This window comes from Rhipicephalus microplus, chromosome 10 (genome assembly GCF_043290135.1).
Source record: "Rhipicephalus microplus isolate Deutch F79 chromosome 10, USDA_Rmic, whole genome shotgun sequence".
NCBI lineage: Eukaryota > Metazoa > Arthropoda > Arachnida > Ixodida > Ixodidae > Rhipicephalus > Rhipicephalus microplus.
Window position 1 is genome coordinate 89,246,536 of NC_134709.1, and position 27,558 is coordinate 89,274,093.

Genomic DNA, 27,558 nt, shown 5'->3' on the forward strand with positions numbered 1-27,558 from the left:
GGCACCCCCTGCGGGCTATCCGCTCGACTGTACGTGCTTCGAGGACAGCAGACTGGCACAAGAAAGACATATATTTTGGACAGTGGCGCACATCGCTGAGCCAAATCTTTTATCGCCTACTTCTTGTGTTTCACTACTGCACGGATAGAGAGAACGCACACTTCTTGAAGAAAGAGGTCGCTTCCATGCAATCTGAAATCACCGACTTTTCCGAGTCGTTTGAATGCAGATAAGACTTGTCCGGGAGTGCTATGAAAAGACGTTGCAACGATTTTTGAACATAGAATACTATTTTTACGTGGAAGAGGGTTTCAGGCCGGGTGGCTAAATAAATACGAATGTTTAGTAACGAAGAGTGAAGGATGAATATTCAGAGAAGGTTCCCTGTCATTTACCACCTTCGTTCAACACACCCACTCACTGACACACATGCGCACACTAACATGTGCACTCACACGCGGGAAGGCCAAAGTGGTTGAAATATGTGTAGTTACAAAACTGAAATATGTGTACTTACAAACTGTAATATTACAAAACTGAAATACGTGTAGTTACAAAACTATGTTTAGTTACAAAGTGGTTGAAGAAGCGTAGTTACAAACCTACCCAACGCAACCCATAATATCAAAAATTTTGGTATATATTTTTATGTCCAAATAATGTAATACTCTTGAGAATTATTCAGTCATAACATCTTCGTATTAACTTGATTTTTGCGAAGGCAAGAAATTACAGTTTCGCCGCAAGGGCGAAGCAGTGAATGCGTAACAACAAGTTGGAGTGTCATACGAAGAACGGGAACCATATCGAAATGTGCAGCGCGCAGCTCGAGGAAGAACGCAGGAAAAGAACCCACTCGACGAGCGCGAAGTAACAACGCTCACAGCTCAACGCGCTGGTCAAACACAAAGGACGCAGGAAATGAATACGCGAATGTGTGCACCGGATGGGCGCGAACCAACTAATGTTATTCGATGTGTGTTTGAAAAGCGTGCTACGGGAACTCTGCAGCGGGCGGAGTGACCTTCGTGTGCCTTGTAACTACAATGAAATCATTCTGGTCATGGAGGAAGGAAACAACTAAAGAGAGGCCCTGACGTCACTCGTCGAGGAGCCGTGGGGAACCCGGAAGTCAGCCATAGTGACTGGGCGAATGCTCCTTGGTTGGTTGGTTGGTTGCGCCACTTTATTGTGGTCCTGCAAGGCGCGCGTTAGCGCGTAGTGGCCGACTCCCACGTCGTGACCATTATTCCAAGCCTGCCGGCCGCTCCGCGAGCCTGCTGGGCGGCCCAAAGTTGGTCGGTCAGGAGGGATTTGTTTAAAGCCGCCTCCCTCCTGGCTGAAGTACTGTCGGTGTTGGTGTACATTGCCTTGGACTCCCAGAGCATCTGCGTCAGCGTGGATACATCCCCACGTGCGGGGCAGGCGTCATGGGGGAACAAATCAGGATAAATAGTGTGAAGGGATCTCAGGTTAGGGTAGTACATGCCATTCTACAGTAGTCTGAGCGTAAGGGCCTGTGGCTTGTTAAGTTTTGGATGAGGGAGTGAATATATTCTTTCCGCGAGGTAAAAATGTTTTGTTATTTCGCTGCATGTGGCAGGCACGTCTGTGTTTTCCGCAACCCGGTTAGCCCGAAGCATTGCCCGGAACCGGTTCGGTCGGTTAGCGCGTGCGCTGTGTCGTGGGCAGACTCGTTGAGGTTGTCGGGAGCGCTTTGGACTTGTGCAACATGTGCCGGAAACCAGAGAAGTACGTGATGCTTCATACTGCCGCGACCGCCACTCTGGAGCACGCGCAGAGCTTTCTTGGAGACAACAACGTACTCAGAACCATGGATAGTTGACCTAGTCACTATAGATGACCTCCCTTTCACTGTTCAGGATGTCTAGGGCGATGGCCACTTGCTTGGCCATCATCGTATCGTCAGTGTGAACCGATGCGCAGTTGGTGATTTGCTGTTTGGAGTTGACGACGATTGCAGAGAAGGCGCGGCTCACGCGGTACGCTGCCGCGTTGGCAAAGCTGACGCCGCGCTCTTCAGTGCGGGTCTGCTTGAGAAGAGTGGCAGCTCTAGCCCGTCACCTGCCACGATTGTATTTGGGATGGACATTCCTCAGTATCGGTTCCATGGTAATGAGGTCGTGAATCTCACGGGGCACCTGTCTCATCTTCTCGTCCACTCTAGCTGGAGAGTGACCGACCTCTCGGAGTATATGTCTGCTGGTCTGGGAGGTCAAAAGTCACGCAAACTGGGCCCGCTCTTGCGCATCGGCAATCTCCTCCAGCGTGTTGTGTACTCCTAGCTAGAGCAGGCGCTCAGTGTACGTCCTGATTGGAATACAGAGGGCAGGCTTGGTAATCTTTCTGAGCAGGACGTTGATCTCGTCGTGCTCGGCACGATGCCAATTGTTCATGGCCGTGACATATGAAAAGTGGCAGAGCCCAAAGGCATTGACCAGGTGGATTAGGTTGTCTTCCTTGAGGCCTCAGTGGCGGTTGGCCACCCACCGAACCAGCCAAACCATGTCATCTGTCTTGGCGAAAAGCTTGAGTGTAGTGTTGCTGTCTGAACCATTGGATTTGATGACCATACCAAGGTCCCAAATGGAGTCGACTCCAGGTATTGAGCAACCGTATACGGTATAGAGCTTGATATCACTCTCCGAGATCGGCTGCCGGTTTTAGGTTTGGTGCCTCACCTGGTGGTTGGTAGAGGAGGAACTCGGATTTGTTTTGGGAACACCTCAGGCCAGCGGAATGGAAGTAATCTTTTGTGGTGTCTATGCCATTCTGCAGGGAGCTCTCGACTTGCCCGTCGCTGCCACCTGAGCACCAAATGGTGATATCGTCCACGTAAACTGTGTGGTTAATGCCCTCAATACACGAGCGCTGCTTGGACAACCCGACCATAAGAAGTTTGAACAAGGTGGGCAATACACTGACCCTTGTGACATGCCGTGCGATTCCAGCTCGATCTCCTCGGATACGAGGTCTCCCACTCTGAGGGTAGCTCTCCTGCGGGTCAAGAACGATTTGACATATTTATAGAGTTCGGCTCCGAGACCATGCAAGCTCGGCAATCGACCGCAACACGAAAGAGTGAGCAATATTGTCGAAGGCTTTTTCTAAGCCGAGGCTAAGAATCGTCCACATGTCTCGAGTGTTAGACTCGATGGCTTGGTGCTTGAGCAGCTTCATAGCATCTTGCGTCGAAAGCTTGGCCAAAAACAAATCATGATGTGTGGGTAGAGCCCATTGTCTCCCAAGTTGCGAGTCAATCTATTGAGTATTACATGCTCGGCTACCTCGCCCACGCAGGGCTTGAGCGAAATGGGGCGCATGTTGTCCAAGTTGGGTGGCCTCTCCGGATTGGGAGTGAGCACGGTGGGTGCGACCTTTCACAGGTCGGGTACCTCGCCGCTCTTCCATGCCTTGTTGATGACTTCGGTTAGGTAGTCGATTTACGGGTCGTCCAGGTTGTGCAGAGTCTTTTTAGTTATGCCATCGTGGCCCGCGGCAGACCTTCTATTGAGCCCGTGGAGCGCCCGCCGAACCTCATCGTGGCAGATCTCGGTGTCCAGTTCGGTGTCAATTGTCCGGTCCCGAGTACTGGGGGTACGTTGTTGCGGGGCTCGAGTGGACAGGGAGGTACTTTTGCATCAGCTGCTTCAAAACCTCCTCTTCTGAAAAGAACTGCTTGGCTTCGTAAACGGCTCGTGCTAGTACGTTCCGCTGGTTAGTTTTAGTTCTCCTCTCTTGTTTACATCCGAATGTGAAGCAAAAGACGCGACTCTTTCTCTGGCTCGAAAGCAGGTGGCTGCATGGCGCGCGTGTCGTGTCGATTCAAAACCAACGGAAAGGGGCTCAACATGTTGGGACAACGCGATACCACTGGCGAAATCATTTCGTCCGAGTACAAAACGGCTCGTTTGCATTCTGTCGCTTACGTGGCCAATGTGGTGCCCGATCACCGCGCCCGTGTTCTACGTAAAAGGTCACCGGCGTGAGCATTGTGCAACCGCAGTGACATTGTGCACTGAGCAAGTGACAATGTGGTTACTCTAACGCCGAGAGTACACTGCTTAGAAGCGAGCATAGCAAGCGAAGCAGAAAATAGTAGTTTTTAATATGCCCATGCAAGTTGTTAGTGTACATATATCGAACATGAAGCTACATGAAGTCCTCAGCACAAACGTCCCCTTCGTTGTCACAATCAGGAATGCCACACAACGGTCACTGACCTGCAAGGCGTTCTGGTGGTTCTGTCTTGGGGCTCGAACACAGTTTTGATGAGCACTTGAAATACTTCAACCGCTGCACTGCACACGAGTCTACGCACTGCTGAGGCTCCGTGGCTTTGTAAACGTTGCTAGGAGTAAACAGCCGCAGAAGAACACTGCGTAGCTAGCAGCGTGGTACAAAGCATGGATATTCTCCGCTATGGGTCAGTACGAGACCTACGCACTAGAGTGCCTCGATGCCCGCTCCTTCGCTGAGCGTGAATACATCTGCGGCGGCCCCCATTATCACTCCCACTGCATACAGGTTGTGTTCTGGCGCGTAGTGGCCCAATCGCTAAACACGAGTGGTTGTAGCCCTGCATAACTCAAAATTCAGGTAAAACATGCCGAAGAAAACCGGCACGTAAGCTCAACAGCTTGTCAAAGACGCTGCAGGGCCCACAATGGCGTAGGAAGCAGTACAAAAGGTGGCAGCACTCCTATACGGAGGCACACATTCTGCCACCATTCCACCCTGATGCCGCCACCACTCATTGCTAGACCAGCTGCCCTGCACAACCATGGCTGCTGGATGAAGAAGCGCAACCTTTTTCATCCAGCGGCCATGGCACAACACGTAACCATATAGCAACGCCGCAATTGTGCCCTGTAGATATGGGTCCCATGACGTCATTACCTCTACACGTTTCCCGTAGCATGCCTGCTGGACATGTCTTCTCCTCTCATTCTGTTGCTCGGAGGATTTCAAGCAGAACGGTTGTGCCGCCCACGATCTCCGACACCGGCGTAGCTCTGTCCAACTGGTTTGCCCTACGCGACCTCCTGACGCCATGCAGCTCCCGCCATGTGTGCCCTTCCTCGGACTTTTTCAACCGGCTCCCAACTTTTCAAAGGGTCAGTCAACAGGCTCCGAAACGCGCAGGATAAGCTCGCGCATTTTTTTTCCTGCGCGTGACCAACCTCCTTCAACGCGCAGTGACGTCAACTCGGCGATCGGCGACGTGATGTAGCACGCAGCTCGTGGATTTGTCTAAAACAGGTATCAATAAAGAGTAATTGAGTCAACGTCGCCTATCGCCGAGTTGACGTCACTGCGTGTGAAAGAAGGTTGATCAGGCGTTTGAAAGACGCGCGAGCTTTTCCTGCGGGTTTTGGAGCCTGTTGACTGGAACTTTAAAGACTATACAATGCTTTTTTTAGAGTAGTTCAACGCAAAAATTTTGGTCTGTCTGTCTGTCTGTCTGTCTGTCTGTCTGTCTGTCTGTCTGTCTGTCTAACGATACCCCAAACGGCCAACCCTATCTGCAGCGCCCACCAATATTGCTTAAGTTTCAGCGTTAATACTTCTGTGATTGTCAAATAAAAAGCAATTGTTGCATATGTCTGAAGCACCATAACAACACGTCAATATTTTGTATGAAAGGCTTTATACTAGAGAAAGCATATTTTAGTAATTTTAAGGACCATAGCGTTTATCACTCTGCGCTGACGATGCAACACGATGCTCAAAAAGACAAGTGTTTCCAACACTTTGCTAAAACGACACTGTGGCGGCACCTGCCAAACACTTTCCGTTCTGCACCTTATCACCTCCAACATAGGCGTGCATGCCTTCCTTTGTTTTCGAAGATAACTGCCAGATAGCGCTCGTGTCTTACGTGCCTCGATGCGCTCGTTCACCTTCGCTGCACGCTCGAGGCACTCTAACGCGGCGCCTTTAGAATACAATTCCCCCATTTTTTCGCGCAGGACATCAAGTAAACGTTTTGTTCACTCTCTCCACACGCAAGACTGTCATCTTTCGACGACATTTACAGTGAAACATGTAAATACGGGGTCAATTTTTTATCTCCTCCTTTTTCAGCTGCTTGCCTATCCTATTTCTTTATCTTTCAACTGTTATTTTTACCCCTCTTTTCCTTTCCCCTTTCCTCTACAAGGCACTGCGTCGTGTCACCAAAGAGGCAGACAAAAAATTAGGTGCATTTTTCCTCCCTCAACAATCACTCATTCACTGATTCTTTCCTCCATGGTTCCGGTGAAAACTTCACTACAAAATTCATAGACTCGTAATTCAAAAACCCTACTGTTTCTTAGGCTGCACTAAAAACGGAACACCACGCACGAAAAAGCCCTCTGCCGGCAATATGGTGCGGCCTACTTACGCAGGCGTCTACTCCAGCGCGCCAGTAGTTCGTTTGCACACCCTTTGACCCTTTCACGCAATAAAATAAATGCATGTCTCCTAAATAGTTTTTATTTGCAAACTAGTTCTTGTTTGCAAACTGCCAAGCTGAATTCAGGAGCATGATAATGGTCAGTATAGCATACGCTGCCTCGTGCCGCTCTGCAAGTCTCATTGATTGATATGTGGGGTTTGGCGTCCCAAACCCACCATATTATTATGAGATACGCCGTAGTAGAGGACTCTGGAAATTTCGACCACCTGGGCTTCCTTAACGTGGACCCAAATCTGAGCACACGGGCCTACAGCAGTTTCGCCTCCGTCGAAAATGCAGCCGCCGCAGCCGGGATTTGATCCCGCGACATGTGCGTCAGCAGCCGAGTACGTTAGCCACTAGACCACCGCGGTGGGGCTCTATCTCAGTCTCAGCGTTAACGCGTTAGCAAGAAACTAACACTACCACTCTGCATGTTTCCTGCATAGTGGAACAAACCGGACCCGCCATGGCACGATAATTATGCTTTGTTCTTGCGAGACGTGCAGTTTTCATGAAATTGAGCGACAACTCGTGCCTTCGATGATTGCCCACAGAGTACGCATATCAGCTTCGCGAGGTTTTCTGTAGCAACGTAAGTCAGTTAAATGTTGACGTGGACCTTTTGAGTTCAAACTCGCATTGCTTTGCTTGCATATAGCATTCTTCAGTGCTTTTTTAGTGCGCGAAATCCATAACGTCTTACGCGGAAAGTCACGCAGGCTCGCAAATGGCACTTATATAACTGAGCAACCTTAAATTCGACAGTACTGTGCCACTTGTTTGTTTGTATGATATGGCAGAGTCCAATCCGGTTTTGTGGGGCGTGAGCACTCTTGGTGCTCTAGTTTATCTCTCTACCACACTGTGCGCTCATTAATGTTGCTGTGCTCGCTCGCTGCGTTATACTATCCTAGAAGCACTGGGTCTTCACATTGCGGCACGCACAAGGTAATACGCACAAATTGAAAGGGGGTTAACATAAGCGGTACAAAAAATATACAAAACTCCACACGCCAATGAAATATACACCGAAACATACAAATGGAAACACTAGTGAACACCAGCGCTGCTTCACATACCCCCATGATTCCCTTTAGTGGGATATGATGTAATTTTTCTTAGTTTCTTGTTTTTTTAAAGAAATAAGTAAGGGAGGCTGTTGTCAATTGGAAACATTCCACTGATGACCATGACACCAGCTCGGCCCGAACACCTCTAGTCGTTGTAGAGCATCGTCGGAATGCGGGGCTTCTTTTCGCATCTGGACGCAGCTTCGTTGCAGCGAAGGCCTTCTTTGCATTCGCCCCACTTTCGTACGCCGTACTGCGCGAAAGAAAAGCACACTTCTCCTTCCTCTGAAACAAAACAAAGTTTCGTTTCAGCCATAAATGCGTTAGTATGCCCTTACATATAAATTATTAAGTAATCGTCAACGTACCTACTTGTTACTTATTAATTCTTTCCGCAAAACTTATTGCCAGTGCAGGGGAGACGGTCTCCTAAAAAAATCATGAAGTTCTCTTCACACAAGAGAAATATTTGAGGTTGTCCAAATATTATTATAAATTTAGAATGCGATTTAAAAAAAAAGATGGCAGGTTTGTGGGCTTGGGCGCAACGCGCAGCGCAGACACAGCTAAAGCTGGAAAAGCGGTCTTTCACAGCCTCTTGTTAGCACTTTTTGGGTAACTGCTACAAGCGCACTTGCCGGGTACCCTCACCACCATGAGTCATCTCATAACATTTGTGTAGTCTAGAGGCATTCACTGTGTCGTTCTTCGTCAATCTTTGTAGAAGCGTGGTACCCGCTACCTACTTGAGAGAAATTTTGTGCATTTCTATGCTGTGGCAGACGACAATGAAGAATTATGTCTGAAGATTTAGTAATGGGTTGGCGAACTTGACGACAACTCGTTACGTAATTCACATTGTTTGACGTCTTGATGTTCCTTGGGTGTTCTAAAACGCATTATGACGAAAACTAACGTGGTTCCTTTCCCGTCATCAGACTTGATCATGCCAGCAAAACCGTTATTCTATCAGAAAGATAGCTCGCAACCAAAACATGTCCACCTAAACACCACCAGAAACCTAAATCACATTTGGCGACCCCTTCTTTTCTGATATCATTTACTAACATTAGAAGCATAATACCCAAGCGCGATACAATCTGCTCTTTTCTGGAAGACAACAATTCAGATATACTCGTGCTCACGGAAACTTGGCTATACCCTGCAATCACAAATAACGAAGTTCTTGCTGGCATTGAAAGATATAACATATACCGCAAAGATCGCGTCGACAGGAGAGGTGGTGGTGTACTTCTTGGTGTAAAAAATACAATCTCTTCGTATGTACTGAATCTTGACTCACCCATTGAAATAATTTGGATAATGTGTGTGACTAAACACGCTAAAATTCTGGTTGGCAATTGTTACCGTCCGCCTGATTATAATAACACATTTGTACGTGATCTTCGTCATAGCATCAAAAATGCCAAAGATCTTTGCCCTACTGGTGTAGTTTACCTATTCGGTGACTTCAACCTTCCGCTGATTGATTGGACAAACTTCTCATCACCATGCTGCCTTTCCACAGAATTCATTAACTTAGTCTTGGACTTTAACCTCTCGCAAGTCATTGATCAACCAACCCGTGGTTTTAATACGTTAGACCTATTACTAACTAATGCTCCTGATTCAGTGAGGACAGTCTCTTGCCTAAGGGGCTTCAGTGATCACAATTTAATCGAGGTAACGTTGGACTTACCTGTACCATTTGCAGGAATATCCAAAAAGAAAATTCGGGACTACAGCAAAGCAGAGTTTGACAAAATAAGTGCACAGCTCGAAGAATTTTTTAGCAATGTCCTCTTTCCGTCATTCTACAACAGGTCTGTAAATGAAAACTGGGTGCTTTTTAGAGACAAGATGTCTTCATTGATAAACCAATATATCCCTGTTATCACTGTTTCTAATGATCTATCTAATCCCTGGTTCACTAAATCCCTCCGTAAGCAAAGAAACAAGAAAAAACGCCTGTACTGCAATGCCAAACGCAGTGCTACGCCCTCCGCTTGGGAAAAATACAAGCAGTACTTGACTGACTACTGTAAAGCAATATGCAACGCCAAAGAAAAATATTTTCACAACGACCTACCTTCTCTTCTGCAAAATAATCCAAAAAAATTCTGGCGCCTCATATCCCCTAACCACGGTTCCAACCAGTTGTCATTACTTAATGAAAACAACATTCCGCTTTCAGACTACGAGTGCTCCACTACTTTTAATACCTTTTTTTCATCTGTATTTAGCCAAGAAGATTCTTCTGACGTACCACATATCCCTGATTACAACTTCCAATACATGCAGCCTATTGAAATTACGGTGGAGGGTATCGCGTGTCGAATTAAACAGATTAAGGCATCCTCATCAGCTGGTATAGATGATATCAACTCTAAGGTAATTAAAAATACTGTTTCCATATCTAGCATTACATTATACCACATTTTTCGACAGTCGCTATCGTCTGGAAAACTTCCAGACGACTGGAAAATAGCCAAAGTTGTACCCATTTTTAAATCCGGAGATAAGAACTCACCTAAAAATTATCGCCCAATCTCGCTCACATGCATATGTTGCAAACTCCTCGAACACATAATCGCCTCCCACGTATACAGTCACCTCGAGACTAACAAATTCTTCTTTTCAAACCAGCACGGATTCAGAAAGGGCATGTCATGCGAAACACAGTTACTAGAATTCACTACAGACATTCATTACAACATAAATAATGGCCTACAGACTGATTGCATATTTCTTGACTTCGCCAAAGCATTCGATCGTGTCGCCCATTGTCGCCTTATTTCAAAATTATCTGCCCTCCGATTAGACTCCCTCACTTTATCTTGGCTACGCAATTTTCTGTCACTTCGCAAGCAGTTCACAATCGTTAATAATTCTTCCTCTCCCTCTTCGTATGTCTCTTCTGGCGTCCCACAGGGGAGCGTTCTTGGCCCATTACTTTTTCTTATCTACATCAACGACCTCCCAACTAACATATCATCGCATATCAGAATCTTCGCTGATGACTGCATGCTCTACAGACCTATAAACTGTCTTAACGATCACTCCATCCTTCAAGATGATCTGAACACTATTTCTAACTGGTGGAGCACTTGGCTTATGAGGTTGAATACTAATAAGTGTAAAGTTGTTTCTTTTGGACGTAAACAGGTCATATCTAACTTCACTTACCATATGCAATGTGACAGGCTCTCCACGGCGACTTCTTACAAGTATCTTGGCATCCACCTTACACCAGGGCTTTCCTGGTTTGATCACATCACTAACGTTTGTGCAAAAGCCTCCAAAACATTGGGGTATTTACGCCGAAACCTTCGTCGTTGTCCCACTAACATTCGCAAAATGTCTTACCTAACTTTCGTCCGCCCGCAACTTGAATATGCCTCATCTGTTTGGTCCCCTTCCGCTCAGTATCAAATTAACATGCTGGAAACAATCCAGAACAGAGCCACCCGTTACATTTCTAGAAACTATGACATCAATTCCAGTGTCATCATCAGCCTGACTACGTCCACTGCAGGACAAAGGCCTCTCCCATGTTCCGCCAGTTAACCCGGTCCTGTGCTTGCTGCTGCCAATTTATACCCGCAAACTTCTTAATCTCATCTGCCCACCTAACCTTCTGTCTCCCCCTAACCCGCTTCCCTTCTCTGGGAATCCAGTCAGTTACCCTTAATGACCAGCGGTTATCCTGTCTACGCGCTACATGCCCTGCCCATGTCCATTTCTTCTTCTTGATTTCAGCTATGATATCCTTAACCCCCGTTTGTTCCCTAATCCACTCTGCTCTCTTCTTGTCTCTTAAGGTTACACCTACCATTTTTCTTTCCATTGCTCGCTGCGTCGTCCTCAATTTAAGCTGAACCCTCTTTGTAAGTCTCCAGGTTTCTGCTCCGTAGCTAAGTACCGGCAAGATACAGCTGTGACTCAGCTTAAACTCCATCATTCCCTCCAAGCATTAAATGTTCGTCGTCACGTGTCCTTGTTATGCCTATTTCATAAGTACGTCTACAGTAACAAAACATCGTCGTTGCACCTTCAACGCCCGCTCTACACGTCACGCAGATTACATAACCATCTCAGCTTCACTCGCATTTTTGGAAACACGAACGCGTTCAACACATCCGCACTACCACAAGCCATCCGCATGTGGAATGATCTTCCCGACAATATCGCCTCTGATAGCAACCCCAACACGTTTCGGCAAAAAGTTCAGACGCATTTCCTTAATATTTCATCTTGACGTTCTTTTACTTCTTTTCCGAGGGTTTTTATGTTACGGAGTGTTCTTATATACTTCATCGCCATGTTTACGTATTGCTGACTTATTGCTTTGTTAATTTTTTTTTTGTTATTACTAACCGACATTGTACCGTTTTTATTTTGAAATTTACATGCGATTTTTCACTGTAACCCCCCTTACTCAATGCCTTCTGGCCTGTAAGGTATTTTCAATAAATAAATAAATAAATCAAGCCTGCCTAGGGTCAGTTTGCGGCGGAGTTTCAAGGACCACCAATAAAGTAAAATGGCAGCATATCCACGGAGTGCATGATGGAGAGTGGAGCGAAGCATCTGTCGGTCCATTCGTTCTTGCTTCCGTCCATCCATGCGTCCATCTGTGTGACCGTCCGTGCATCCATACGTCCGTCCGTGCGTGCGTCTGTTCGTGCATCCACACGTCCATCTGTGCGTCCGTCCCTGCATCCGCTCCTGCGTCCGTCCATCCGTCCGTGCAGCCATTCGCGCGTCCGTCCATGCATCTGTCTGTGTGTCCGTTCGTCCACCTATTCAACACTCCAAGTATCTCCACCATCTCGCATCTTTTCATCATATGGATGGATGGATGGATGGATGCTATGAGCGTCCCCTTTATAACGGGGTGGTGACAAGTATGCCACCAGGCTCAAAAAAAAAAAAGAAAAAAAAACCTTTTTTCCTTTTTTTCTATGTTGGCCTAATGCCTCTACTTCGATAAATTCTATCTTAATGGAAAAAGGTAAATTTTCAGCTTAAGTTCTCTGCCATTTACGGCACACTGTCCATATTTTATTTTTCCAATATTTATTTTTGTCCTTTCTCTCTAATTTTCTGCCACCAATACTCTAACCGTCTCTTACTTATTTCAATCGCGGGTGTGTTCAGCTTTCCATTGTTGTCCCTAAAACCCAGGGCTTCCTGTAGGTTCGTGCCCAAACGTACACCTGGGTGGATATCTCCACATTCAATCAGAACATGTTCCGCCGTTTCCTTATCTTTCCCGCAGCATGTGCATTGTTCTTCTTCTTTACTGAATCTTGCTTTATAACTACGCGTTCTAAGGCAACCCGATCTCGCTTCAAACAGTAAAGCGCTTCCCCTTGAATTATCGTAAAATGCCTCCCTCCTTATTTCATTTTTGCCCTTTCGGTAGTTACTCAAAGCCGGTTTTTTCTCCATAGCTGCCATCCAGTAAATCCTCTCCGCCTCCCTGACTTTTCCCTTAACGCTCTTTGTTGACATATGGCTCACAATACCAGCCGTATATTTACTAGTGAGTCTTCTAGTTCTTTTTCTCCACTGTGTGTCCACGCTCTTCCTATACAAATAACGGAACACCTTCTCTGCCCATCTACTCTCCTTCATATTTCTTAGCCTTTCTTCGAACCTTATTTTGCTCTGCGCTTCCCTCGCCTCAAAACCTGCCCACCCCATATCGCCCTTTACAGCCTCGTTTGTCGTCTTCCCGTGAGCACCCAACGCGAGGCGTCCCACAGTCCTTTGATTTACATCCATTCCCGATTGCACCTCTGCCCTCATGCACACCACTGAGTTCCCAAAAGTAAGCCCTGGAACCATTACACCCTTCCACAGACCTCGAAGCACCTCATACCTATTGTATCCCCACAACGCTCTGTGCTTCATTATTGCCGCATTCCTCTTTCCTTTTGCTGCCGAGGCTTTTTCCTGTACCTCCATGTATCTATCACTCTCATTTACCCATACTCCAAGGTACTTGTATTCACTTACCCTCGGTATTTCTTGGCCTTGTATGGACACCGTCTGATCACAGGGATCATTGAATACCATCAAACCACACTTCGTTACACTGAATCCTAGTCCAAGAGCTTCACCTTCCCTTCCGCATATATTCGCCAGCTGCTGTATATCATCTCGACTGTCCGCAAATAAGACGATATCGTCCGCATAAAATAAACCTGGAAGCTTCTGCTCAATCATCATGCCGCCCTGTTTGTGTGACAGATTAAAACCAATGTTGCTACCTTCTAGCGCTTTTTCCATACTCACCATGTACAGCATGAATAACAGTGGGGACAAAGGACATCCCTGTCTCAGACCCCTGCTAACCTCAACGTTCTCTTTGCTACGCATTCCTTCCCACTCTATGCAAACTGTATTTTCTCGGTATATCTCCCTCAAAAGCTGTATACAGTCGTCGCCCATGCCCATTCCTTTCAATATATCCCACAAAATTTCCTGATTAACGTTGTCGTATGCCCCAGTGATGTCCAGAAAAGCCACGTACAAGGGCCTATTCTCTATTTTAGATATTTCTATACACTGAGTGAGAACAAACAGGTTATCGTCTAACCGCCTGTCGACTCGAAATCCGTTCTGAAGTTCTCCCAAAATATCGTTATGTTCGGCCCATGTTTCTATTTTCATTTTTACTGCTTGCATCGCCAACCTGTATAGTACCGATGTAATGGTTAGTGGTCTATACGAGCGAATCTTGTCCTTTTCTCCCTTGCCTTTATAGATTAAGTTCATTCTACTTTGTCGCCAACTGTCCGGTATTTGTCCGTCCTTTAAGCTTTTTTCTACTGCTTTTAACAATGCTTCTTTAGTGTTATGTCCTAGTTCGTTAATGAGGCTAACGGGAATCCCATCTAAACCCGCGGCAGTGCGCTTTGGAATTTTTCCTTCGGCCTTTTTCCAGTTGAAATTATCTAGTACTAGCTCTTCCTCTGTTGCTTTCTCCGCCACACTTTTACTCACTGGGGAGATCCCCTGGACGCTCTTTTGAAACGAATCGGCTGTTACCTTTTGGATGTAACCTAGCGCTTCGTACCCTTCCAATTGATTTCCTCCTTCATCTAGAATATGTTGTTGCGTTGTGACAGACTTCCTACCTAGCGCCTTTATGTGGCTCCAAAAAATCCTAGGCGCGGCCTCCTTTTTTTTCGTGTATCTCTGTCATCCAGCGTTCACTTTCACCTTTGATTTTTGCCTCTACCAATTTCTGTACAAGGGATTTTTTCTCCAAATATATTTCCCATATTTTTTTGACTTCGTCCTGCGGCCGCTTCTCCTTTTTTGCCTTTCTATGCTCCCGTGATGCTTCGCGTCGCTTCTCGATCGCCTCCCGGATTTCCTTGTTCCACCAACTTTTTGGCTTCCTTTTTCCTTTCCAGCAAACGGTTTTCTTCTCTTTCCCTATCTCCTTCGTCATTAGATGTAACAGCTCCCTATACTCCCAGTCCTTGCCTGGTATTTCGCCTACTTCTTTCTCGACTCTTGCGGCTATATTTATTATTTGTTTGTCATTTAAATACGAGCTGCCAGACTTTGATTCCATGCTCATATTTTTGATTTCGTATCCCATTTGTAATGTTATTCGTTTATGATCACTACCCAAGCTGTTAATGCCTTCCTCGTCTATCCTCATTTCTGTCAGTTTGTGGTAAATTCCTTCAGTCATGAGACAATAATCAATACTTGATTGCTTGTTTCCGACTTCCCATGTGATCTGGCCGTCACATTTAGGCCCTGTGTTAACTATCTCCAGACTATGTTGCTCGCAAAGATCTAGTAATAACTTCCCATTGGTGTCTGAATATCCGTCAAGGTCATGTATGTGGGCATTCATGTCCCCTAGAAGGATGATTTCGGCCCCATTACCAAATTCCTTAATATCCGCACTCATGCAATCCACTATCTCCTGATTCTTTTCTCTGCAGTTATTCCCCGTCCACAAGTAGGCTACCCCTAGCCACGTTTCCTTTCCACCTACTGTGCCCAGAACCCAGAGGTGCTCTGAACACGTCTGTTTCACTCTAACCCATTTGGCTCCGCGGTGAATTAGCATTCCTACACCCCCACCTTTCCTTTCCGATATGGTCCTGTTACACCCTTCCCAAACATAATTTTTAATATGTGGTGGCTCTTCCAAGTCTCTAAGGTGTGTTTCTGTAACCGCATACACGCCTATCTGTTCTTTGTTTAACTGCTCCTCAATCTCTAACCATTTTGCCTTCTTTCTGCCACCCTGCATGTTTATGTAACTAATTGCAACACGCGCCTTTTTCCTTTTTCTTTTACCTTTTTTCTGGTTTTTCGCAATTCTACCTGTCAAAGCGTCCTCCTGTTTGTTTTCCCTGTTACGAGCTACCCCGGACTCCGAAGGGCCCGTGAGCCCCCCAAAAAAGCTACTGCGCGTCCTGCCAGTCGCCAGCCCACCTCGTGTCCAAGCCTCTTATCGAAATGAATCTTGTCTCTTTGGAATCCACCCCACCTGTGCACTTCCCTGTTTAAATCCACTACCATATTCCGCATATGCACCGCCATCTAGCGGACATTCCAAAGACTAAACGAGAGGTGGCACACGCACACTTTCTTACGGCTTGCGCTCGTGTCTACTTCCCACCTTTAACCACCTCGAGTTCATGGTATATACTAGTTCACTGTATTAATGGCACTGCGGCCCAAAGCTCGCTCAATCTTTCTAAAACCAAGGAGGTTATGCCCAGCAATTATAACCTAGCAACCCTTTCTTGTCGGATAGTGCTCAATGTACATGCCAATGGCTGCTAAGGGGGAATAAGAGACAGGATAATTCGGCTTTTGGTTAACGCGCACGCTGCGAATTTTTTATTGTTCAACGACGCACAGAAGAAACCTCTCACCGGCACCACCTCGGAGTTCAAAATGTAAGACTGGTTACACACTGCGACTATGACTACGACTACAAAAGACGAACGGGTGCCACTATAAGGAGCTTCGCCCCTAAAAAGGAGCTTCGCCCCAGGCCTGCGCTGAACGCGCTGCACTGTCAGACCGAAAGCTGTAAAATTGGTCCTTAAGAGCTTTTTTAACACTGTTTTGGTAACTGCTGCAAGCATTCTTGCAGGGTACCCACTACACTCTTAAAAAAAAGGTTGTAGTACTTACAAAGTTCGGTTTACGAGCTATATACTTGTCACATATGCTACTAACTGGTTAGTAAGTAAAACATTTTCATATATCACTGAGTAATTGCGCACATTATGTCACAAAGGTGAACCCCATACATACACAGGTCCACGCGAGAAGTACGCCTGCTAAGCGGTTCCACAACTATTTATAGCGCTAGCTTCATGTAATGCAGTTGGTGCCGGTGGGCGGCTATGCTGTATGTTGTATAATTTAAGTTAGGCGCCTTTATTTGTAAAACGTACAATTTTTTTAGATGAGTGAGGTAAAGTAGTGTAGGACTTTTAATCAAGCATATTAGGAAAAACAATTAGTTATGTCTATTTTGCATATTACCACCTCAACACGGCCTAATATACAAGACATAAGATTGGGTAGTAAGTTTACATACATTGCCTCAATGAATTTGAATGCATCCCCGTGCTACTAAATAGGTTGTTAGACGCTCGTAGCAATTACCTCTAAGGTATGTTTAACAGGCTCATTAAATACGTGCATGACAAAAAGTTACTAACAGTGCGCAAAATTTAGTAACCGTTGCAACCTTCAAGCGTTTGCTAACGTGGGTAGTAAAATGGTCGCAAAAGTTAGTAATGGCCCAACAAGATTTGTAACAGCTGCTGTTACTAACATTTTTCTCGTGGTTACAAGCTTTTTACGAACTCTTTTTTAAGAGTGTACGCCTTTAGTCATTGTGTATTAGGCAGCCATTCACTATGCCATTCTTCGTCATTCTTCAGAGAAACGTGGTACCTACTGCACACTTGCAAGGAACTTTGTGCAATTTTCATGTGCTGTGATTCACGACGATGAAGAGTTATGCCAGAAGCTTTTGTAATCCCCACAGTCCCCCACACTGGGCGTGCGCCACCATTCATAGGTGAAAACGATCAAGCTTTTGTAAAAGGTTGGACCATTCGACGACCCACTATAGTTGCGCTGTTCGCATTATCTGACAGCTAGTTGTTCCTCTGCTGTTCCACAATGCTTTATTACTCATATTGACTCGATTTCTTTCCTGATATTTTGCCTGCCTAGGTCCAATTTGCAAGGGCGTCCCAAGCACCGGCGTAGCTGAGTGGTAAAATACTGGGCTGGCACACAAGGCACCCGGGTTGAAATCCCATTTTGCCCTTGGTGCTTTCTTTTTCGTTTACTGGCCTTTTATTTTACTTATTTTGTGCGAAAGTAGCTACAGACACCGGCGGCGGCAGCGACGGTGGCGGACAACTACGGCGTGCCCATGACCCAAGTTGTGATCTCGTAACAGCTTTCGCAGTAAAAAAAGCACCAGCACGACTCAGTGGCAGAGCATTGGGCTGGCACGCCGGGCCCCCGGGTTCGAATCTCATCATGTCTTTGGTGTTCTCTATATTAACTTTATTTATTTCGTGCGATGGTGGTTAGGGACACCGGTGGTGGCGGCAGACAACTACAGTGCTCATCACCCTTGTTGCGATCTCGTAATAGCTTTCACTGTAAAAAAAAAATCGAAGATCCCACGTACCATGGGAATCGATGTTATGCTCAGCACGCGGAGAGAAGGTGAGTGTTGTGTAAAAGTTCTGTTCAACCAAACGTTGTGAAATCACGATGAAGGTATGTACGAATGTCGGACGCACAGACATGTTGAACAGTCGCGTATGTTTTATATAATGAGTTGTTACACTTGCACAACGATGGCAACAGCAGCATGAGTACTACGATATGTCTCATTGCATGGTGTATAGGGTGGCAGCACTGGAGAGTGCTTCGTTGGCCAACCTCACTGATGATGATTGATTTGATTGATTGATATGTGGGGTTTTAACGTCCCAAAACCACCATATGATTATGCCACATGATTTCACGACCTGCAGGTTAGCAGCCGAGTACCTTAGCCACTAGACCACCGCGGAGAGGCAACCTCACTGGATGGCACTCCAGTATACAATTGACGTTAACCCAACTCGATGCATGTATCATAAGGGCGCATTCACACTTGGCCTCGAAGAGAGAGAAAGCAGAGAAACTATCTGGAAACTAGCTCGTTTCGCCGCCCAAGCGGCCGGAAAACCACGCCGCGCGGCAGGCGCGTGAAAATCGATCCGAGACCGATTTTCCTGCCACGCGAAACTGGATCTGGTTTCCGCTTCACAGCCTTGGCGGCGCTAGATCAGAACACGTTATCTAACCAGCCAGCCACAGATTCAACATTACGCAAAGGCGTCGGCGGTGGCTCCCATCGGCCCAAATCGCAAATTACTCGTGCAGCACGACGGAGCTTGACAACCTCAACGAGGACGCGTTCATCGAGAGCCTTATTTGGATTATGATTGCCGAGAACTCTGGAATTAGACGGTGCTGCATCAGAGAGTTGGCAGGCCCCAACGTGCCTCGCGTTTATGTATACAGCCAGCTGAATCCGCCACCACCACTGCCGGTGCGTTCACTCGTGTCGTTTCGGCTGGCTTATCTCCAGAAAAAAACCTTTGAAAAGGTACGAGCTGTTTCTTATCATTACTTTGCGCGAATAACTACAATTCGATGCAAACCTTACTTCTTAGAAAGCAGGCAAAATAGAATCAGTTGTCAAGATATCGTCGACAGTGGTGGCGGGATGGCGCCCAACGAATGTGAACGTCTTCGACGTGTGCGGTCGTGGTTTTCCTGTCGCTCAGGCATTTTCGTTTTCTCTTCACTTCTCAAGTGTGAACGCGCCCTGAAGGCTCATTCACATCGAACGCGGGGCGGCCAAAGCGGCGAGGTGGCAACGCGGAAAGCGGGCAAAACCTCTCTCCAGGCGGGAAGATAGATCGCTCCCCGACCAATTTTTTACCACCCCTCGAAGCTCGCCGCTTCGCCACAGCCAGTCAGAACACCACGCTCTGAAGAAGCATTGCCACTTGATAGTGACACGTGCGCAAAAACGCGAGATGCCCGCCTCTTCTGCCGCGTGGCCAGCCGAGGGAGGCGTGCAGTCTGAACAGGTTCACGCATGCACTTGCTACCTCAACGCTTTGAAAAGCCCGCTTGGTCGCTTTGCCACGCCGCCTTTCGGTGCGAATGAGCCTTACGAGTAACTATGTCATGTTCATAAAATTAGATAGTCAGTAATGCAACCCCAACTAACGTTTCACGTACACTAGTACTGCCTCATATCTCTCTTCCAAAGCCTTTTCGAGGCCCATCGTAGCTGTGTGGTAGAATAATTGGTTGCCGCGCAGAATGTTTGGGTTTGATTCCTGCTGGGACACATGTACTTATTTTTTGCATATACCGAGACGACGCTGCCGATGTGAACTTCCTCTATAGGGCTCGCTCATTTAAGTCACCAGTCTCTGTTTTCACTGTTCCTGGGGAAAAATTAACTGTCAATCACCAGTAGCGCATACCCGCATACTACGGCCCAGTGTTACATGGTTATGCACCACACATCACCACTACAATACTCGGTAAAATTTTTTGCGCTGTCTCGCACGTGCTCACCGAGCTGCATGACGCACGCCTCACAGCATCCACAGTCACTGGAATTGGCCTCCACCTTTCCGTTACAATCGCTGGCGCTAATTTTCTTACACGTCACCGTTGAGCAGAAGTTCGCAGAGCATCGCTTCACCGCCGGCGATGGGAACGTCCTTTGCAGCGAAGCGGCAAATGCAATGACGACGATCGATTTGATCCAGTTCATGCTCTGAAAATATAGCGAGAGAGTTGGGAGAAGTTAAAAAGAGGCAGTTAAAGCATGCACGGCATTCGGTACACGCGGTGAAGCTCTCGCAACGTAGAGGAACGGTGAGTTTCTGAGGAAATCTTCAATAGGCACACTTCTCTTCTTAGTACGGGCACCGTCGTGTTTATTAGTGCAGCTAAGCCACAACATCAAGCACTATACTTTTTCGAATACGGGGACATTTTTTTTTCATGCCGCTCGTACAAAGGCGGGGCCAGCGGGAGACACAGGGGCGTGGAAAGCCCCACAAGATTTTCGCCTGCGCCCCCCCCCCCCCCAGGAAAAAACCTAATTCAAACATAACGCGGTTGTGAAGTTGTGACATGTGCATTACACGTTCTGCGCCTGACACAAAAGGGTTAACTGTTGTACACACACACACACACACACACACGCACACGCACACACACGCACACGCACACACAGGCGCTGTGTGTGTGAGAGTGTTTGTTCGCTACGTGCCATATCATGCCAAAATTATGTTTCCATACTGCGATTGTTACATGTTGTTATAATTATATTTTCTATTGTTTTTGTGTATTATTACAGAAATGTCATCAGTGCACACAGACTTCCTATAAGCGTCCTCTACCCTAATGCCAGAGAGGCGTTGCAAGAACCATGCAAATGAAAATAAAATGACTTCTCCGCTTCTGTACCCTCCTGACAGACCTCATTGTATATTCGGTGCCCCCCTTTTCCCTAACAGTAAGGAGATCTTGAAGCCAACCCTGCACTCGTATTTAGCTATGGACCTGTACTCGTGGTCTGATCTTCCAAAAGTACAAAGCTAATACACTTTCTTCGCAGCATCGTATACCGTTCTTCAAGCAGCACCACCCGCATTTGTGCATTAAATGTTGTGATTCGCGGCAATGTTACACAACATAAACGAAAATAACCACACCATTAGGAAGGCTAATAAAGGAACGTGTGGCAGCTCCACTACGATGAAACCTGAGGAAACGCGTCACAGGGGCAACACCCATTTCCTTCGTAGAGTTTCCCGCTGCTCCATTTACCAAAGCGGCAATGACGCCAATGTTAGAGGGGAGCATGTGCGGTGTGCACGGCGCGTTAGGTAAAATCTTGTTAAACTGATTCTCAAAGTCGGTGTGCGACATGTGGGAAACATTTTTCCTGTGCGTTATAGTATAGTGCCTAGAATAGACTGTCTAGGCACTATAATTATAGACTTTCTGCTTGTGATGGCTGTATAGATACGCGTCGTTAAAACGAGTTCCGTCAAGCTGTTTCCCCACCATGTGTAACCACGTGGACAATTTTTGTCCTCTTTGCTTTTCTTGCCTCGCCTTTCGTCTGTTTCTTCTAGCACCTTCGTGCTCGCGCTGCAGCCTTTATTACCATGAATTCAAACCAACTAGCCCAAATATCCATTCTTTTTCAATGCATTTCTAGTACACAGGGCAGTGCTACCTTTTTGGACCCGTATTCTCAAGCAGCGCTCGTGTTGTCCTCTTTGCTTTTCTTGCCTCGCCTTTCGTCTGTTTCTTCTAGCACCTTCGTGCTCGTGCTGCAGCACTTATTACCTTGTACGTACCCGTACAAAAGAACAGGCTCAAGATCAATGGCTTCCAGGCTTCCAGGCTCAAGAGCAATGCTCAGACTGCACTACCCAACCAATTTATTTTTTGGGGAGATGGCAGTACACTCTCTCCTGTCTGCGTTCGCACTTCTTGCCGAGTCTGACTCTCGTTCGTCACTGGTTCTGTGTTCCTTGTAGAGACCCACTTTTGTTGCTTATCGCTTTGTCTGGCTCGAGATGTTTGCTCTCAGAGTTTGTTACTAGCGTGGGCGCCCTCAGTTGCACCCCGCTAAAGTGGAAATCCGTGAATTAGTACGACTACTTCTTTGCCATATTTTGGTGATTACGTTCCTTTACACCTCCAAGAAAGTTAGACGACGCAAAAAAACCGGAGGAAAAGAATCGAACGACATGAGAGAACGTCAACTTGCAAGTGATGCTTATCTGAAACGAAAGACATAATATACCCTCGCGTCAATCTCGTGCATATCCACACATCATCCTATAAAGGGTTACATGTGTCAATCTTACGGCGGGAAGTTGACGATTTGATTTCTTTTTTACGCGCTGTAAGATTGACCAGTGTAATCTCTTGTTGGATGATGCGTGCGTATGCACGAGATGAATGCGAATGTATATCATGTTTCTCCTTTCAAATAAGCGTCAGCTGCAAATTGACGCTCCTTCCTCTCGCTTATTCTACTGCTGGTTTGCGTCGTATAATTTTCTTGCAGTATGGACCAACTCACCTAATCCAAGGTAGTGTTTACACTTTGTTCGTTCATTTTAACCCTGCTTTCAACATTTCAACACATTGAAAGTCAATTATTGAGCGTTTTACTGTAAAAGCGATCACGTCTCACTATATGCATTGATTCACGACAGGACAGGGCCCTAAAGTGGTCCACACTCAAAATAGTCGGATATCACCGTGAATGATGCCGACTTTTTACTGATAGCCCACCATAGGTGCACTCACTGGTACATTCAGTTCAGATATTACGTTGATGGATAAAGTCATCGAGATGAAACTGTATAAATCACACAACCATGATCACTGCGAGTTATTTATTTGTCACCAACACCTGGGAAAAACGTTGGGAACAAATTTAAGCTTTTGATCACGTGTATCTGAAACATTATGCATTTTGTGCATGTCTATTAGGAATAACAAGTGTCTATCGTCAAAAGTATGTAATTGCGTAAATTTACCCGTTTTTCGCTACACCTGGATGACTGAATTCTAGCCAAACTGTAAGACCATTTATACGCATCATAGCCTCCATCAGCAGACGGGAGCGCCCTTGACGTCGCTCTTCCACAAACTCACGTCGGATTGCTCGGTATACTTCTTCCACAGCGCACCAAAAACGGATGGAGTAGTTTGCAAGAACAACAAACCTGGACGCAAGCTGCAGCTGTAATCACTTCACCGAACGCGTTACTGACAAAGCCGACGTTGATTAAAGAGACTATGAACAATGTAACACGATCGTTAGCTTCGCTAATACTCTTTATCGTCATCTGGCTCATTTTGATGTGTTCTTCCAAAGTATTAGCGATCGGTGATTCAACCATATATAACTATTATAACGATACCGCGTACTGAAACTGATGACGCCTATTGTAGTGCTTGCTTACATTTTAGGTCGCTTTAGATAATCCTGACTACATACTGAACGAAACTTGAATAAAATGAAATAGGCCAACCCATGAAAATTCCAGGAAAAAGTTTTCTAACCGAAACATTGTTGGAGATGTTGTTACATGAAGGGCGAGAAATTTGAACTTGAGTTTAGCTATATACACATGAACAGTTTGCAAAAGAAAAGTACAAAAAACGTCAAAGCGCCAAACACCCAAGATGCACACCTACTCGCTTCTTTGGGTATATGGCGGCGTTGGGGCGGCTTGATGTTGCGGTCACGACTGAAGACTTTTGGGAGCTATACAACAGATGAATAGATATTGCAGATGCGAAACAAGTTTTCTCCGCGCGCAACAGCTGAGTGCGGCCTCTCCAAACTTGATGTGAAGCTAGGGCTGTATTCGTGAAGAGTGCGTCTGTTTTTATTCCTGACAAGGACACGTGGTCCTGATGAGAGGCGTTGGGGGCGTGTATTTTTACTTTTAAACGAAGCTTGATTTCAGTTAACCGATTTTGGCGGTGGCCGAAAACCCGCCACCAAAGTGCTTTGGCGTTCAAACGCGGCGCCTGTCACACACGTCTGTCTGTCTGTCTGCCTGTCTGTCTGTCTGTCTGTCTGTCTGTCTGTCTGTCTGTCTGTCTGTCTGTCTGTCTGTCTGTCTGTCTGTCTGTCTGTCTGTCTGTCTGTCTGTCTGTCCAGCTAGTTGGCCATCAAAAAATGCTTCCGCGTTTTCCTGAAGTTCGTAATCATAAAGGAGGTGAAGCGTCATGGACGCTATCACCCACCACAAGACAACAGGACCAGGTGAGCTTACATGCAGGACACAAAAATCACGATCATTATCCACCATAAATGTAACGCTAGCGAAGCAAGAAGAAAATAGAGTAGAGGGTATGTCCACGATGTAGGAGAGTGGGCAAGAGTTCACAAAAAGATGAAAAAAAGGAAGCTACGCGTAAATGAAGTCTTTCCCTATTCTTTCTATTATACAATCTTTATTATTCTAATACTGCCTACTATTTTTATAAAACCACTACGTTCTTGGCCAATCTCCCTCAGTAGGTATGCGCCACGAGTGATAACTTCACAACAGGGAGGTTTTAAAAAATTGCTGGAAAGAAAATCATCACCCAGGAGTGAAGCCGTACCTATGGTAAAATGGCAGCTGCGGTGGCCATCTTACTAGGGGCATGATAAAGTATCACCGCGCAGCGCATAAGAACGAAGCGTTTCCCTCGCACGCGCAACGAGTTTAATGTGCAATCTTTTTCGGGTCACATAGTGCTCCAAGTGCATCCCCTATTGTTACTAGTTTCCCCTAGTAAGCCTCTGATTAGAGGCAAAGTTCTTTGGAGATTTAGTCACCTATAAATGTTTCCATGTGTTTCGTCGGGAACATCTTATAATATAGACCTAACGTAGCATTCACACTAACATATCAAAGCCACTTGATGCGTAAGTGCGCACTACCAGAAAAGAACATGTTTCTGACATCTTGGCAGTGGCAAAAGCTGGTTTCACCTCTACTGGCAAGGCATTCCGTGAGCTTCCGCTCTTGAAATTTTCCTCGAATCCTCCTTGGCGAACATGAACAAGAACAATCTACGAAGAAGAGGAAGTGCCATGGCGGCTGCGTTGCCCTGGTGTCTAGCCATCGTATTTGCCACGGCACCATTTGCAGTGGGATGTCCTTGTCCGGACTACGTGTGCAAAATGTTCCGCTACAACTGTCGGCCACTGCCTTCGTGGTGCAACGGCCGCGTCGCACACGGAGCCGGCTTCTGCGGCTGCTGCTTGCAGTGCATCAAGCAGATCAGTGAGTTCATCGGAAAAATGAAAGTTGAAACGATCTTTATTTACATAGTATCCAATAATAGTAATCGTAGCCGGAAAGATCTCCTTGCGACCAGTGCCATACCATGAGAACGATGCAAATAGTAACTGGTTAGAGCGTAAGATTGAATACAAGTTCCACACACAGCCCTGTCTCATCCAACCACATCTGATAATTTTCATGACGTCATTCACTAATCGTGTTATTCATGTGTTAGATGTACTCATGCAGGCATGTTTGTCTCACTGGTCTGAATTTAGGTCCTTAAACGTTCTGATGAAGTTCCTGAAAGAAGCTTACATCGTTGCTTAGCAAATGATAAGGTTTTGTGTACAGAATCAATGAAACTTTATTTTTTTATATGAATAGTACTTATATACTTGGCGACAGCTATCCTTGGCATCGGAGCGAAGGTTACAAAGTCGCAATGCATGAATCCTACCGCCAGTGAATGTAGTCTCACAATAACGCTCGTAATTTCAACGTGAAACACAAACATTTCTCTTTAATTTTCTACGTGAAGCTATTCGAGACTGGACGCAGCTCACACCATTAAGGAATTCGTAATTCTTGTAATTTATTCGTTGTCACTTCGCGTTTTTGAACGCGTGAAAATTCTCCCCTTTTTACGTGCGCCTCAAACGCTAAGAGGCGTCTGCGTCTAAATAAAACGCTGATGGTGCGTCCCCGTCACTTTCCACAGCGTTACGAGACGCGCAAGACGAACTGTATACTTCGTAGTGCTGCATGCGCAGAAGCTCCGCTCCATAGCTATCCCTTCGGTGCCTAGAAAAGTTGTCACCATTAAAGAAACCCAGAAAAAATACGCATTACTGAATAGAAAAGGAAAACCACATCCACAATTCTTTTACCTCAAGATCGACAAGTGCGCGGAGGTTCTGCAGGTGGAATTTATATTTATTCCAAATTGTAACCACGTTTAGTGTGTCTTACGGGTGTGGCTAAGACATGACAGCTTCTTCAATCTAGGGTGGACAACAGAGTGTGTGTGTTCGGCATGATTTGAGGTTAAAGGTACCAAGATGTTTATGGACAAGAATGAAGAGGGACACAGACAAGGTGCCATCGACTTCAAATAATGTTTATTCCAGAGAAAAAAAAAAGTGTGCACTATTTGTACAGACAGCACTGTCACAATTCAATGGAGCTTTCATATCATTCTTTTCTCGAATACGACGGTTCGCCGACAAAATGAGACAGCACTGTGTGTGTATCACCCGTTTTTTTCGTTTTTTTCTCTAAATAAACACTGTAAGGTAGTGCATTGAGTATGTATTTGTGTCTGCTTGTTCATAGCCGTCTTCGCTTTATTAAAGATGATAGCCTTTCATGGTATACTCAGAACGCAGAAATGTGGCCTGTCTGTCTGTCTGTCTGTCCGCACGTCCATCCATCTGTCCATCCATCCGTCCGTCCGTCTGTCTGTCTGTCTGTCTGTACGTCCATCCATCTGTCCGTCCATCCGTCCATCCGTCTGCCTGGCTGCCTGTGCGTCCATCCATCCATCCGTCCGTCCGTCTGCCTGGCTGCCTGTGCGTCCGTCCATCCGTCCGTCCGTCTGCCTGGCTGCCTGTGCGTCCGTCCATCCGTCCGTCCGTCTGCCTGGCTGCCTGTGCGTCCGTCCATCCGTCCGTCCGTCTGCCTGGCTGCCTGTGCGTCCGTCCATCCGTCCGTCCGTCTGCCTGGCTGCCTGTGCGTCCGTCCATTTGTCCGTCCGCCTGTCTGGCTGCCTGTGCGTCCGTCCATTTGTCCGTCCGCCTGTCTGGCTGCCTGTGCGTCCGTCCATTTGTCCGTCCGCCTGTCTGGCTGCCTGTGCGTCCGTCCGCCTGTCTGTCTGTCTGTCTGTCTGTCCGTCCGTCCGTCCATCCGTCCGTCCGTCCGTCCGTCCGTCTGTCTGTCTGTCTGTCTGTCCGTCCGTCCATCCGTCCGTCCGTCCGTCCGTCCGTCTGTCTGTCTGTCTGTCTGTCTGTCTGTCCTACAATTCAGCCACTCGTCAAAAGTTTAATCCGGTGCTCAACGAGCAGTCATCTTGATCTAGTTGTGGTGTTCATAC

The 27,558-nt window shown here is 46.5% G+C and overlaps 2 protein-coding genes across 2 annotated transcripts in view; one reads left to right on the forward strand and one right to left on the reverse strand.

The window, feature by feature from the left end:
- The window catches only part of LOC119183243 (uncharacterized), a 56,295-nt gene that overhangs the window by 20,297 nt on the left and 8,440 nt on the right, over positions 1-27,558 (forward strand). The window lies entirely within an intron of this gene.
- LOC142774791 (uncharacterized) lies at positions 7,574-20,419 on the reverse strand. The gene is made up of 2 exons (XM_075875852.1): positions 20,212-20,419; positions 7,574-7,821 (listed from the first exon to the last, which is right to left on the reverse strand). The coding sequence occupies exons 1-2, from the start codon at positions 20,411-20,413 to the stop codon at positions 7,682-7,684; spliced, it is 342 nt and encodes a 113-aa protein (XP_075731967.1). The 5' UTR covers positions 20,414-20,419; the 3' UTR covers positions 7,574-7,681.

Excerpts from the sequence above, each read along its gene's own strand:
- LOC142774791 (XM_075875852.1), bottom strand. The coding sequence starts at position 20,413 with ATGAACTGGATCAAATCGATCGTCGTCATTGCATTTGCCGCTTCGCTG. Across the intron at positions 7,822-20,211 it reads GGCGTGCGTCATGCAGCTCG|AGGAAGGAGAAGTGTGCTTT; the intron begins GTGAGCACGTGC and ends GTTTTGTTTCAG.